General features: G+C 39.6%; 1 protein-coding gene across 1 annotated transcript; it reads left to right on the top strand.

Moving 5' to 3' along the window:
- Nucleotides 1–5562: 5562 nt before the first annotated feature.
- On the top strand, nucleotides 5563–12324 carry cyp24a1 (cytochrome P450, family 24, subfamily A, polypeptide 1). The gene is made up of 12 exons (XM_029432283.1): nucleotides 5563–5820; nucleotides 5941–6131; nucleotides 6237–6330; nucleotides 6422–6515; nucleotides 7005–7096; nucleotides 7403–7514; nucleotides 8847–8992; nucleotides 9437–9603; nucleotides 10729–10807; nucleotides 11073–11270; nucleotides 11436–11547; nucleotides 12139–12324. The coding sequence occupies exons 1-11, from the start codon at nucleotides 5563–5565 to the stop codon at nucleotides 11544–11546; spliced, it is 1542 nt and encodes a 513-aa protein (XP_029288143.1). The 3' UTR covers nucleotide 11547; nucleotides 12139–12324.
- The last annotated feature ends 1664 nt before the right edge of the window (nucleotides 12325–13988 follow it).

The following is a 13988-nucleotide window of genomic DNA, read 5'->3' as shown; positions in this document are numbered from 1 at the left end:
GTTTTTCCTCCGCATGTGCCTGCACCCCTGCGTTACATTCGTAGCAGCCTCCACTTCAAACCCAATCAATGAACTCACTGACCTACCAGTCGATTTGGACAGTTTGAGTCATCAGGTTTGCCTGCCCTGTGTGCTGATGACTCCACTACTGCCTGAGAAGGTCAGCTATATCAGTTCATCACTTATCTTTCTGCCTGCCTTATTCCCAACTACAAAGCCCTCAATGATTTCAGTGTAAGAAACAGAAAAGAAAATTGAGTCACGACAGTTATCAAGGGGATATCAGAAAGACGAGATAATAAAGGTGTTCAGTAGGTCAAGAATCAAGACTTCAGTTGGAGGCATTGTGACAATGTAGGAGGCTTCAGTTTCATTTTAAACAAATCATCCAGCCAGCATGAAGGGAACCGTATATTCAACAAAAATCTGTTGAAATCTTTTTTCATGTTTGAAACACACAATTTGATAATGCTTCCCATTTTATTTATGTGTTTATTGTGTTACTTTTATATGCTTTCTTTCATGCAGCCGACGGGTATAAAGATTTTTGTTGTTATTTCATATTTTGTAAAGCCTGAAGGCAGAGGTGTTGATACATCTTGTCTGGGTTTAGTCTATATACATACATTTAAGTATGGTGTCTATGTTCCCTGAATGAGTACTTATTAGGGCTCTTTTGCCTTTACCTTCACCAACTACATCTGAGTTTACTGTGCAATACATTTATGATTCTTTTTTTGTAAAATTCCACACTTGCATAAACACTAAAAGCAACAGAGCTGATGCTTTAAGCTGATATTTAATATGAAATTACAAAAAAGTTGCATGACAGATAATGACCGAGTACCTTTTCATAAACAGATGGCACAAACGTTCATCCTCCATAACACAATTATTGCGGTAAAGATTCTTCACAAGGTCAGAGAGGAGGGTATTGCGTAGGACTATTTACCCACAAGAGACCAATATGAGAAAACATGTTTTCTGCACGACTTGCACCCTGCACAGTGCCAACTGTCAGGGACATTGCCAGTTTTACCTTGTGTTGAAGTAAAGCCTTGCTCAACAACCCGCTTCTCTCGCTTTGTACTGTTTGAGTAATCAAACTGAAAGAATGGACGTTTTCTCTCCACATTATGCCCAAACCTGATGTTCCCTCAAGTCCTTTTAAAATGTACTTATTCTGTAAATAAATTATATCTTTAGTAATGTTAAATATATTTTAATATTCAAAAATTTCCTTTAGTCTTTCAGTTACTGTCTCTGCCGAAGGTGGTTATGTTTTTGGTTCGGTTTGTTGGTTGTTTTTCTGTTTGTCAGCAGGATTACGGAAAAACTACTCGATCGATTTTCACGAAACTTGGTGGAAGGGTGTAGCATGGGCCGAGGAAGAAACCATTACATTGGAGCTGATCTGAAACACGAGGCGGATACACGCATTGTTTTTTACTTATGGAAACAGCCTTGGTGAAGGTCTGCTCTCTCTGAGTGCCCTTCTAGTTCAAGTAGAATTCTTCTGTGCCAATTGATAAATCTTTGAATCTCTTTTTCTTTCAAATGTAATAAAATAATAAAATATTTACCCATTTTCCTTTTTTTTTTAGAGCCCAAGTTGACGTCGCAGTCCCAAACCCAAACATACAGTTTACTAAACAGAATACAACAGAAAGCAGCCTCACATTTATGAAGCTGGAACCAGAGAACATTTGGTTTAATTGTTTCAACTCTAACTTGAGGCTCCTAATTTTCCACTCACAATTTATTTTCTCATAGAGACCAGTTTACTTGTTATGGGAAGTGCTGCTCAGCTCCTGAACACAGTTGTATAATTCCCTCGGTGACTTTAAAGAAGCTTTTTAAAGTCTGTTAAAACAACTCTTGAGATGTCATCAGGGGTTAGCTCAGCTTGGGTTTGAGACTTTTTAACAAACACTGGGCACAAAGTATGAAAGATATGGACATGTGCCAGGCAGGAAGGGTCTTTGAAGGATTTCTGTAAATATCTTTATTGACAGTTTTGTATGAATGAGAACATTTGTAGCATTTTGTTCAAAATCACACCAGTTATATCTTTGTACAAAATATCACTTCTGTAAAAAAAATTAGGAAATCATTAACTGCCACATCTTCAAATCATATCCTGTTTGTACAAACACTAACTTTGTAACATCAGAGAGAGTGGAGATCACATCTGAACCTTTCTTCTCGTCTCTGAACAGTGTTTTCAATAACATCATTGCACCTTTCAAGACCTCTCCGTCCGAAAAGGCTTTCTTGTACTTTATTTAAAACATGTGCTGAATAAATTAATTAAATAAATGAAGCTTCCGATGCTTTCTGTGACTTGTTCACCGGCCTGGTGAAAAGAGATGCTGCTGCACAAAGCTGCTTTAACTCTCGGCTTGTTCTGCCCGCAGTGCTGCAGCTGGGGAGTTAGCATGTTAGTTAGCATGTTAGTTAGCATGGTAGCTTTGTGACACGTACCGAAGTGTCTCCACAATGTGCCGCTTTGCCGTCGCCCCGCAAATGAGACATACACACTTTTCTTTTGCTGTTGTAAAAAATATGTTTTCCTCTCAATCATTGTGAAAATAGTTCGTTTTCTTTCGCTTTTCTGCCATGTTTAGCGTAAACAGCGCACCTCGCGCCCCACCGTAGCTGCTCCCGCTAGTTTGTTTCAGCGAAAAAAGGAAATTGAGATTTGGTTTACAGGGTCAGAGTTCATTTTTGTTTTTTAAATTCTATATTCAATATGGTAATTTTAAATGTTAAATTACACTTAACAATTTAAGTGTTATTGATTAAAAAAAAAACCAAATAAACAAATAAATACACATTTTAGACGGAGCTCTGTGGCAAACCTGTCAACATTGGAATTTCAAAATAAGGGAAGTTTTTGGAGCCCATACTTTAACAGCTCTCAGCCCCCCATGTAATGTAAACACATAAGGGTTAGGGTATATACATTCAGGAAATACATGTTTATTTAAAGTATGCATTACTTGTACAGACATGTTTATAAAATGTATGTATTTTATTTATTAGTTATTATCATCATCATAATTTATTTGATGATTAGTTACTAGTTACTTACATAACGTTTTAACTTGTTTGGCAGGATAGAAGGGAAAATACGGGATAATCCCGGGAAAAACGGGATGGTTGACAGGTATGATCTGTGGTGACTAGTGCTATTTTTAGAACATGCTCTGCGGGCGACTCACGTAGTCCCTGAGGGCGACTCACGTAGTCCCTGAGGGCGACTCACGTAGTCCCTGGTGGCGACTCACGTAGTCCCTGAGGGCGACTCACGTAGTCCCTGAGGGCGACTCACGTAGTCCCTGCTGGCGACTCACGTAGTCCCTGAGGGCGAGTCACGTAGTCCCTGAGGGCGACTCACGTAGTCCCTGAGGGCGAGTCACGTAGTCCCTGAGGGCGACTCACGTAGTCCCTGAGGGCGACTCACGTAGTCCCTGGTGGCGACTCACGTAGTCCCTGAGGGCGACTCACGTAGTCCCTGGTGGCGACTCACGTAGTCCCTGAGGGCGACTCACGTAGTCCCTGAGGGCGACTCACGTAGTCCCTGAGGGCGACTCACGTAGTCCCTGAGGGCGACTCACGTAGTCCCTGGTGGCGACTCACGTAGTCCCTGCTGGCGACTCACGTAGTCCCTGAGGGCGACTCACGTAGTCCCTGCGGGCGACTAAGTGCCCGCGGGCACCGCGTTGGCTACCCCTGGTCTAAAGACAGAAGTCATTCCAAATTAGAAACAAAAAATATATGTTATTTGTCGGTGCCCTCTATAACAACGCACGTAAATGTTTTCTGATATGAGGCCACTATTGATGGGACGACATCATCCCTGTTTTTTCTTGATGAATGAATATGTTTTATGATGTGACAACGCTGTGGTTAAGGTTTGGTCAGGTTTAGAGAAAGATTGTAATTTGGGTTAAAATCAGTACTTTGTTAATGTTAATAAACCTTCTTCTTAATGGTTACAATAATAAACACTTGGTTAATGTTTGGGGACTATGTTGGCAATGTTTTTAAAAAGCAACACTGACATCCACGCCTGTTCACTATGTCGCAATATGACGTCACTCCCTCTTTTGCTCCTGTCTTAATTACTATGTTTATTTCTCTACATTTTAGCCTCTGCCTCGTCGATTTTGGTGAACCTTACAAAAAGTCCCGTAACTTTATAGAGGTGCAACAATAAATTACCCTTAAAAGAATTTTAAGGGTCATTTTGAGAATATGCGAAGATCAACACGGTTTGAAAGTAACACAATGTGTTAATCAGCACTGTTAATGCTCTCTAATCAATACTTATATATGTTGTTTGTTTTTAACAAAACCCGAAGTCACTGTTCCTCTTAAACAAACTGTGTGCGTGTGTGTGTGTGTCTCTGTGCGTGTGTGTGTGTCACCTGGAGAGGTTGAAGGTTGTTCTGATGCCACCTGAGAGTCTGTGAATGAGCACTTTTACAAGGGAACATCACGGGGCCCCCTGCACATGTTATTTAAGTCATGCCAGCTCTGAGGGGGCGGTGTGTGTGTTTGTGTAATGTGGCCTGTTTGTGCACATGCATGGGAGCAGGGGGAAAGATATCCAAGAGGGGTTTTCACTGCGGGTAAATCAACTTATCTAGCTGATATCAAAAAGCCTATTAATCAAATTCATCAAATAAAGCTTTTCTCTTCTATTCCTGCCTGCTTTGTGCTACGAACTCTAACAATTGGAAAGGTGTGAACTGTATGAGCAGTTTATTCAATCCAAATTAGATTTTAATATATGGAACAATCTGGAAAACTTTAAATTGAATGACATTCAATTCCGATGATTGCCATGTTTGAGAGGAATATTAGGACTCATATTTATATTTCTGTAAAGATGAGGCTGTGTCATGTGACGTGAGAACCTGCCAAACTAAAACAAACGTGTACTCTATTTTAGAAGGTTTTCAATAATATGAATAGCCTAAAAAGATCATGTAATGATACATGTGCAATTAAAATAAACATGTAAAAAGAGAATTGCACTGAAAATGCCCACCAAAGAACACACACTTCAAAACACAAACAAAGCACACACACACACACACACACACACACACGCACACACACACGCACACACAACCTGCAATCTGTCAAATATTTGCCCACAGTCCAGAAGTGTGGCAGTAGTATTTGCTCTGCCAAAGTTTCGATACTTCTAATCGCGGGTCGCTCTGAAACACGGTTCAAGCGAACCGCGTCACCTCCGATGAGGTCTGTGTGTTTATTTATAAAGCGAGGGGGGGGGGGGGGGGACTTCCTCAGTCTATCTGGGGTCATACGGCCCTCCCAACGTGGATACATGAAAGGTAGGCTCGATGGCCACACCATGCAGGACCGGCCCCTGATTGGTTCTGTGCACGTCAGGAACAAACACTCTCAGGGTATATATAATGTGGTAAGGTGTGACACTTCCAAGAAACGACAAACCCCCGCGATAATAAAGAATAGCTGCAGTTGAACACTATTTATACGCTTTAAAAAAAAACAATCTATTTGAGGATGAGGGCACAGATCCAAAAGGTTCCTCTGATTGTTGAATTTCTGAAAAAGAAGTCTGTCGGGTTGCAGCACTTCAAACCAACATCTTCAGTGTGCATGCTGGAGGCGAAGGATGCTGTGGAGGCTGCGCGCTGCCCTCACGCTGCCTCCAGGGCGCAAAGCCTGGACGCGATCCCGGGACCCACCAGGTGGCCGCTCGTCGGCAGTATGATAGAACTTCACCAGAAAGGAGGGCTGAAAAAACAACAGGAGGCACTGGTACAGAAAAAAAAGTTATAACTATAGCTCATTTTTAAAATCATTGCAGCAAAACAAAAAAAAATGTATCGAATGGAAAAACATGTTGAATCTGACTAATTAAAAACACATCTATTTTAGGTTGATTATCATAAGAAATTTGGCAAGATTTTCCGGATGAAGCTGGCCTTTTTTGATTCGGTGAACATTGGCGCACCTTGCCTGGTGGAGTCGCTCTATAGGAAGGAGGGAAAATACCCTCAGAGGCTGGAGATCACACCATGGACAGCATACAGAGACCTGAGACACGAGGCGTATGGACTCCTCATTCTGTAAGTACACGTTTCATTTCTTGTTAACTCGTATAGAATATGTCCATAACTCGTCAGGGCGCAGATTAAATTGCGCAAATGTTTTAAAGCTGTTTGTGTTTGTAGGGAGGGGAAAGACTGGCAGAGGGTGAGGAGCGCCTTTCAGCAGAAACTCATGAAACCGACAGAGGTGGTGAAGCTTGATCGCAAAATAAACGAGGTAAGATACTTAAAATATCGAGTTTTGTTTTATATTTATTATATGTTTTCATTCGGGACCGATGACTGACAGCTTGTGTCTGTAAATGCAGGTGTTGAAGGACTTCATGGCGAGAATTGAACAAATAAACGTCAGTGGAAATATCAAAGACTTGTACTTCGAACTGAATAAATGGTCGTTTGAGAGTAAGTTCAACTTTTTTCTTCACTTGTTCATTTAGGGCTGCAAGTTATGATTATTTTCAATATCAATTAATCTATTGTTTATTTTCCTGACGTATTGTTCAGTCTATAAAATGTGTAAAAATGTCCAGTGTCTTAAAATGTCCAAAGATATTCAGTTTGCTTTCACATACGACAAAGAAAAGCAGCGAAATCTTCATTTAAGAAACTGGAACAAGGGAATGTTTGACTGAAATTATTAATTGATTATTAGAATTGCTACAAATTAATTATTTCAAATCAACTGTACAGTGCATTATTTGGTTTGCCTAAAGCATTTGGATGCATCTATAATAATCGTTTTTTACATACACAGTGCTATTTTCGTGACCTATAACTTTAAAAGTATTAAGTATGTAGATAGAAATATTTCATTGAAAACTCTTTCTGAATCTGTATATACATCCTAGCTCAGGCTTTCAGTCTCACTGTTTGCTTTTCTCTATCATTCAGCCATCTGCCTCATCCTGTACGACAACAGATTTGGTCTTCTGCAGGAGAAAGTCAACGAGGAAGCCATGAACTTCATCACCGCCGTGAAAACCGTGAGTACGCCTGTTGTTTGTCCAGTGTGTACAGTGGGAGAGGACACGCTGAGATGTGCAGAAACATCGTAGTTCATCAGGTTCACCTCAGCCGGAGGTCAGCCAGTGTCTGACTGTATTGACTGAGATTTATTTACCGGGGGAAAAACCAATATCATCTGCAGGAGATGATACTGCAGTCACAAAGGTCTCACAGGGCAGAGGGTTCAAGAAACAACAGAAGACCTTGATTAAGAGTGCATGAAAGATTTTTTTAGTGTGAGCGGACGATGATTAGATTAAACACGTCTTATTCTTTCTCTGTAGATGATGAGCACGTTTGGCATGATGATGGTCACATCGGTGGATCTCCACAAGGGCCTCAACACCAAAAGATGGCAGGTTCACACGGAAGCATGGGACCGCATCTTCAGCACAGGTACAAACACAAACACACACACACACGCACACACACACACACACACACACACACACACACACACACACACACACACATACACACACACATACACACACACACAGGAATACTACACTACAACATGACATAAAACAGATTAATCTCATTTGATAAAGTCGTAGTACAGTTTGTCTTCACTGCTCCGTGATGTTCAATTTGATCTCAGTTCCAATCAGAGGATAGATGAAGAGGAACAGAGGGCGGAGGGTTTGAACTGAGTGCCTCTGTGTTTTTATGTACTTGGCACTCGTGGTGACAGGCAGCCAGAGTCGTAGTAAACCGCATGACCTAAGAGGGAGAATTCTGCCAAATATTTGCAGTAGCAGGAGGAGGGAGGGCATGGAGGGAGGAAGACGATGATTCTGTGCTGTTTATTTTAACGTAGATCGTAACAACCTTGCAGTCACAAACACACATCATAAACACACTTTCCCGACTTTTGGTGGCAAAAATAAACACTCCAAGTCTACGTGAGAGCAAGTGAGGTAACTTTTTTTATTTGTTTAGAGTACTTTTAGTAGCAGCGACCTGTCAGTCAGACTTTAAGTTAGTTGGTTTTTGTGTCATGTGATTTTTAAATGATGTCCAGCCCTTATAAGCTCATGACTCACATTGACAAGGATCTAAACTGTACAGGAATAGAAAGGCCTCACAGTTCATCCATATGATTCAGATATGATTTCACACATGGCGACTCGACACGCTCGTATACAGTCTGATCCATAAATCTTTCAGGAGATAGACAGCGGCAGTAGCTCAGTCCACAGGGACATGGCTTGGGAACCAGAGGGTTAAAGTCCCCAAACGGACCAAGTATGGAGAGGTACCAGTTGTCCTCGTGAGCCCTTGAGCAAGGCACCAAATCCTCACATTGGAGGAGCTGGATTCAGCATTTTTTCATGATGAATTACTTTTTTATCAATTCATAGATTAAAACAATTGTTGCCGAATAATATTCTGTCAATCAGCTAATCGATTAATCAACTATAGCTATATAGTTGTTAGCTATAAAAGTCAAAAGGTCTTAAAATCAGCTATTTGATATGTGAGATTTGGAAGCAACTTAGGACCTAACAGAACTCCAAAAAAACAAATGATCAGATTCCTCAATGCAGGTGCATCAGTTAAAAATGTCATATTATTTAATAAAAGTATCACATAAAACAGAAGCAGCAGTATCCATGAACAGGACAGATACACACTGAACACATCCAGTCACTCTAAGACAAATATGAGATTTCATTAAATGGAAATCAGTATGATTACATCTTTCACTGCTTTGTGTTTCCTCAGCCAAAGTCTACATCGACAAGAAGCTGAAGAAGAACGCCGTCAGAGCTCCTGATGACTTAATCGGGGACATCTTACACCAAAGCAGTCTCTCTAAGAAGGAGCTGTACGCAGCCATCACAGAGCTACAGATCGGAGGAGTTGAGACGGTGAGCAACGTTTTGACTACAAAGACGCGTCAAGAAAGCAAATAAACATATTACTCCAAATTTCAAACTTCAAAGCTATTACTGCCTAGTCCGGCTTTTTGTTGTATTCACACATCATGCTCTTAAATTGATCATCACATAGCTGCGGCACACCGTATAGTTATGAACGCAGCTTTAAATGTTTTACCTTTCGCCTATTTTCCTTCGAGGAGGGAAAAAACAGTTCAGCCTCTAAAACAAGCAGGTGCTGCAGTTACAGTGCTTCAAAGGCGGAAAATAAATGTGGTGTGGATGTAACTGAAGAACCTTTTGAGGGACCCCGAGCATTCCTCAGTTCCCTTCAGGACCCCACTGAGGAATGCACTTAGAGTAGCTGCCTCACTTAGTGACATCTCCTCTCTCTCCCTCCCTCTTTCCCTCTCTCTCTCTGTTTACGTTGCTCAGACCGCCAACAGTATGCTGTGGGCTATTTTCAACCTGTCACGTAACCCCGGCGCCCAGATGAAATTGCTGGAGGAGATTAAAGAGGTGGTGGCTCCCGACCAGGACCCGTGTGGAGAGCACATCAAGAGCATGCCGTACCTTAAAGCCTGCCTCAAGGAGTCTATGAGGTACAGTAACAACAGGGTCGTGTTGTAGAAAACAGAGCAGAAACATAAAGCTCCTGGCTGCTGCTACACATACATTATGAGAAATAATTAGCAGGCAATAAATTGCAGTGACTTCCAAAAAGCAGTCCAACTATGTAGGTCTTTTTATTTATAAGGACCACTTACATAAATAAATATTTCTATAAATGGTTCATTTTCAACTTCAGTCCAGATGATTTGAATCATTCTTAAGCCAGGCAGAACACCAGGAAGCAACAACACATGGATACAGTAACACAGTATCAACTATTCAGCAACAAAACACAGCCAATAGTGATTATAGTCATTTTTTGACACATGCAGAAATGCAGAGCAGCAGTAAACAATAGGATAGGGCTGTCGCAATATACCGGTATTGACGTTAACAATGATATTTATAACAGATACCATTCTTTATTTTATCTTTTCAAATTTTCAATCTCAATAAATTATTGTGAATTATTTTCTGACATTGTGACAGCCCTAACAGGACACGAAATGCATTTTTTTTAAAGAAGCAGTTAGGAGTTAAATTGTAACACAACACAACACACAAGGCATGCAGCTCAGAGTTGAAACACACAACTACAGAAGATCATACCAGGTATAATATTCCATACATGCCGAGGTTATCCAGCTCAAAGTCACGACAAAAATAGTTGAGGCTACATGTGACATAATGTAACGTCCAAAGATAAATTAGATCCAATCGGGCTCACTGGCTGCATCATGATTCCCCTCAGTACCACGGAGATTAAGAGGCAAAACACACACACATGACTGCTTCAAAAACATAAGATACAGAGGCAGGACCAGCCGTCCCAGCTTAAACCGTGTGGTCAAGTTTTAAATCACTTCCTAACCTCTCATACGGCCCACTTTGTGCAGTCACAAGTTGCCTAACATGTAATTTAAGGCTAATGCCATAACTGCATCACACAGGGAATGTACATGAACCCTGATTGGAGATTATATCTCACCTCATCTTGCATTGTGAAAAACATCAGGAGTCTGTTTAGCTCTTGTTAAACAGCTTAGATATGTGTGTCATGCTATACCATTGCTTCACAGAGGCCGTATTCCTTATGCGCTTTTCTTTTCTTCCAGGTTATCGCCATCAGTCCCGTTCACCAGCAGGACTATGGACAAAGACACTGTGTTGGGAGATTATGCAATTCCCAAAGGAGTAAGTGGCTTAGTTCCTGTAACCATACACTTGACATGAGCAGATTACATTCTTGTATTAATTTATATTTGACAGATTTCTGAATGAAGTGTGTTTATACTGTACAAAGTCTAAATGGAGCATGTGCATGGCAGATTTACAGTAACAAGGTCTTTATTGGACTTTACTTGTAATCTACTGTACTATCTATGTCATTTCTCTTCGGCAAGTACTGAGAAGTTCTGAGTAATATCTATAACAACTTTGTTGTTTTCACTATTTCCAGACAATTATAATGATAAACAGCCACGCGATGGGTTCCAACGAGGAGTACTTTGACGATGCGAAGCAGTTCAAACCTGAGCGCTGGCTGCGGGAGAATAACACCATCAACCCCTTCGCCCACATTCCCTTCGGCATCGGAAAGAGGATGTGCATCGGCCGACGGCTGGCGGAGCTGCAGCTACAGCTGGCCATGTGCTGGGTAAGATCAGACAAAGTTCAGTTTGTAGATTCATTATCAGCCACATTAAACAAGTGTACAAGTTCAATAAAATACCAGGCTTTGTATCACTTTGTATTTGTCTGTCACGTGTTTTATTGAAGCTTTAATCGACTGATCAACTCTTGCTGTTTGTGTTTCCCACAGTTGGTCAGAGACTATGAGATCGTGGCAACAGATAATGAGCCGCTCGACGTGATCCATTCGGGAGTTTTGGTTCCAAAGAGAGAACTTCCCGTTGCCTTCATCAAGAGATGAGGTGAGTCGATCTCTTTGTATTCTCTTTTTTTTGCAAAGAGTTAGATTAAAGGATTGATACCAATCTTATATTTGTCTGTTAAATATGAAGCTACCGCCAGTTAGCCTAGCTTAGCACAAAGACTGGAAACGCACATTGGAGAAGTTTGCCTTCAGGGCTCCAGATTTAAAAGAGACAAAACGTTGAAGCGTTGCCTAAGTTGCCTAAACTCAAGAAACTTGAGATTTCTGTCAGAAAGACCTGAAGGCAAACTTCTCCCATGTCCGTCAAAAGAAGATATATTGTGTCTTAATTAGTGAGCTACCGTTGAAAGCATTGGACAGAGCCAGGCTAGCTGTTTCCCCGTTTTCAGTCTTTGTGCTAAGCTAAGCTAACGAGCAATAGCGTCACATTACCGTACAAACATGAGACTAAAATCAAACTTCTCTTCTTAATCTCCACCAGAAAGCAAATAAACGTATCAACCAAAATATCAAACTCTCACTTTAACTCTGATATTTATTTTATCTAGTGTTCTTATTCACTGTAAATGGACTTCAACACAGTGGCATTCACACTAATGAATTATTTCTTGTTTCCCTCGGCTCTCAGGCTCCATATTCAACTCTTGTGGACGTAGTGACAAAAAGATGATACCTCTGTTTCCATGGCGCTGATGATTCAATGACTCCCTGTTTTGCTGATCTGTAAATAGAAATAAAAGACACAGAAATTATTATACATGTAATCACACCATAAATACCTCAAACTTATTTAAAACTAATATGTATGATTATGTCTGACCAAAATACCAGTTGTTATGTACAAATTGAATGTTGTACCAAACAGCTGTGTATGTAAACTATTACTTTTCTTCGTTTAATATATATATATATATATATATATATATATATATGACACTATATGTTTATTTTCCATTGTGTATATACAGTGCAATTGTAATATTGTACATTGTTTTATGTAGAGACATATTTTATTCACTGAAATAAATACATTTATAAATATATATGAACGTCACACCTGTGTTTATTTTTGGTGCACTGCTCATTTCTTTGGTTCACTTGGTGTTGTGGGCGATTATGAGTCTTTAAAGCTTGAGTAAGAGAGCTAAATAAATGCTTTAAAAAGCTTAGTTTTCCTCGCTAGGTATGTATGCAATTATTCTCTTTTCCTTATTAGACAAGCTCTGTTTCCTTTAGAGTTTGGTCTGATGCTGGATTAAAATACGGATAATTCTAGTTAATCTGTACATTTTTACATGAAATAAATCTAAATCCTTTTCAGATTAAGAAAAATGTTTGATTAAATACTTTCAAACCAAGTTGAGTGGTCACGTGTTGAGCATAATGTATTTTCTGTGTAGCTTGTGACTCCTTAAAATGAGGAGATGCTTGTGAGCTCCTCGTCACAAGTTCTGGCCTCAGTGTGGACGAGTTGTGAGATTTTCTCCGCAGATTGTTCCAATTGAAGGATTGTTTAAGTCATGAAAAATTGAAAATATGCAAGATTTGACAAAACATTTTTATTTTTATGTATCTTTCTTATTCCTATATTATAACACTGTTAAAACAAAGTTTTTATCACATCAGGTCATTTCACTAAATGCTAAATGTATGAAAGATCCTCCCCCTGTCTCCATGTGGTTTAAAGAAATAACCTCGTACATGGCATCATAAAAAATATGTTCAATCTCAAAAGAAAAACACATCTCTTTGATGAATGCTGGTCTGGTTTTAGGAGCCACATATTTCAGTCTGCAGTGGGTTGACGACAAGATATAATGTTAATTTCTAGGTAATAATGTGTGAAAATGATGTGATTATTTCACCAAATGCATAATGTTTCAACGGCCCTGGTGGGTAACCTTGTTTTGTGGGATTATTATTAGTATTATTTTATTTAAATTTAGTTTTCTCATTTAGGCAGCTCTGTGTTTGAATAATTAATAATAATTTGTTTGAATAATTAAAAAACATATTGATGAAAGAACGATAAGAAAACAAACAAAAAAAACAATACAAAATAATTAAGTTTCGAGTTTCAAGTTTTATTTGGCATATACTTACTTAACTTAACACAGGGTCAACGGTACAATGAAATGTGTGCGAGAGAGACAGAAAGAATTATAATCATCAATCAAATAAAAGTTGAGAGAATGCCTTTGTGTATACAGTAAATAGGTTTTAAGAAGTCTCAAACAATAAATGCCGGTCACACAATATAATTGTTTACTGTTACTGTACATAGAAGTTAATAACAAGGTTTCTTATGTTATGGAAGTTATGAGGTTAAGAGCTTATATGTCATGTTACTGTATATGGAATGAAAGCAAAATAATAAAAAAAATGAAACCGGAAAGGTGTCACAGAACTTAATTTTTTCTTATTTTCAACTCAATGAATCATCTGACCACCTGTCAAATGTATCTTTGGTGACACTTT

This window comes from Cottoperca gobio, chromosome 5 (genome assembly GCF_900634415.1).
Source record: "Cottoperca gobio chromosome 5, fCotGob3.1, whole genome shotgun sequence".
Taxonomy (NCBI): Eukaryota; Metazoa; Chordata; class Actinopteri; order Perciformes; family Bovichtidae; genus Cottoperca; species Cottoperca gobio.
Note: the sequence above shows the minus strand (reverse complement) of the source record. Positions and strands in the feature narration are given on the sequence as shown.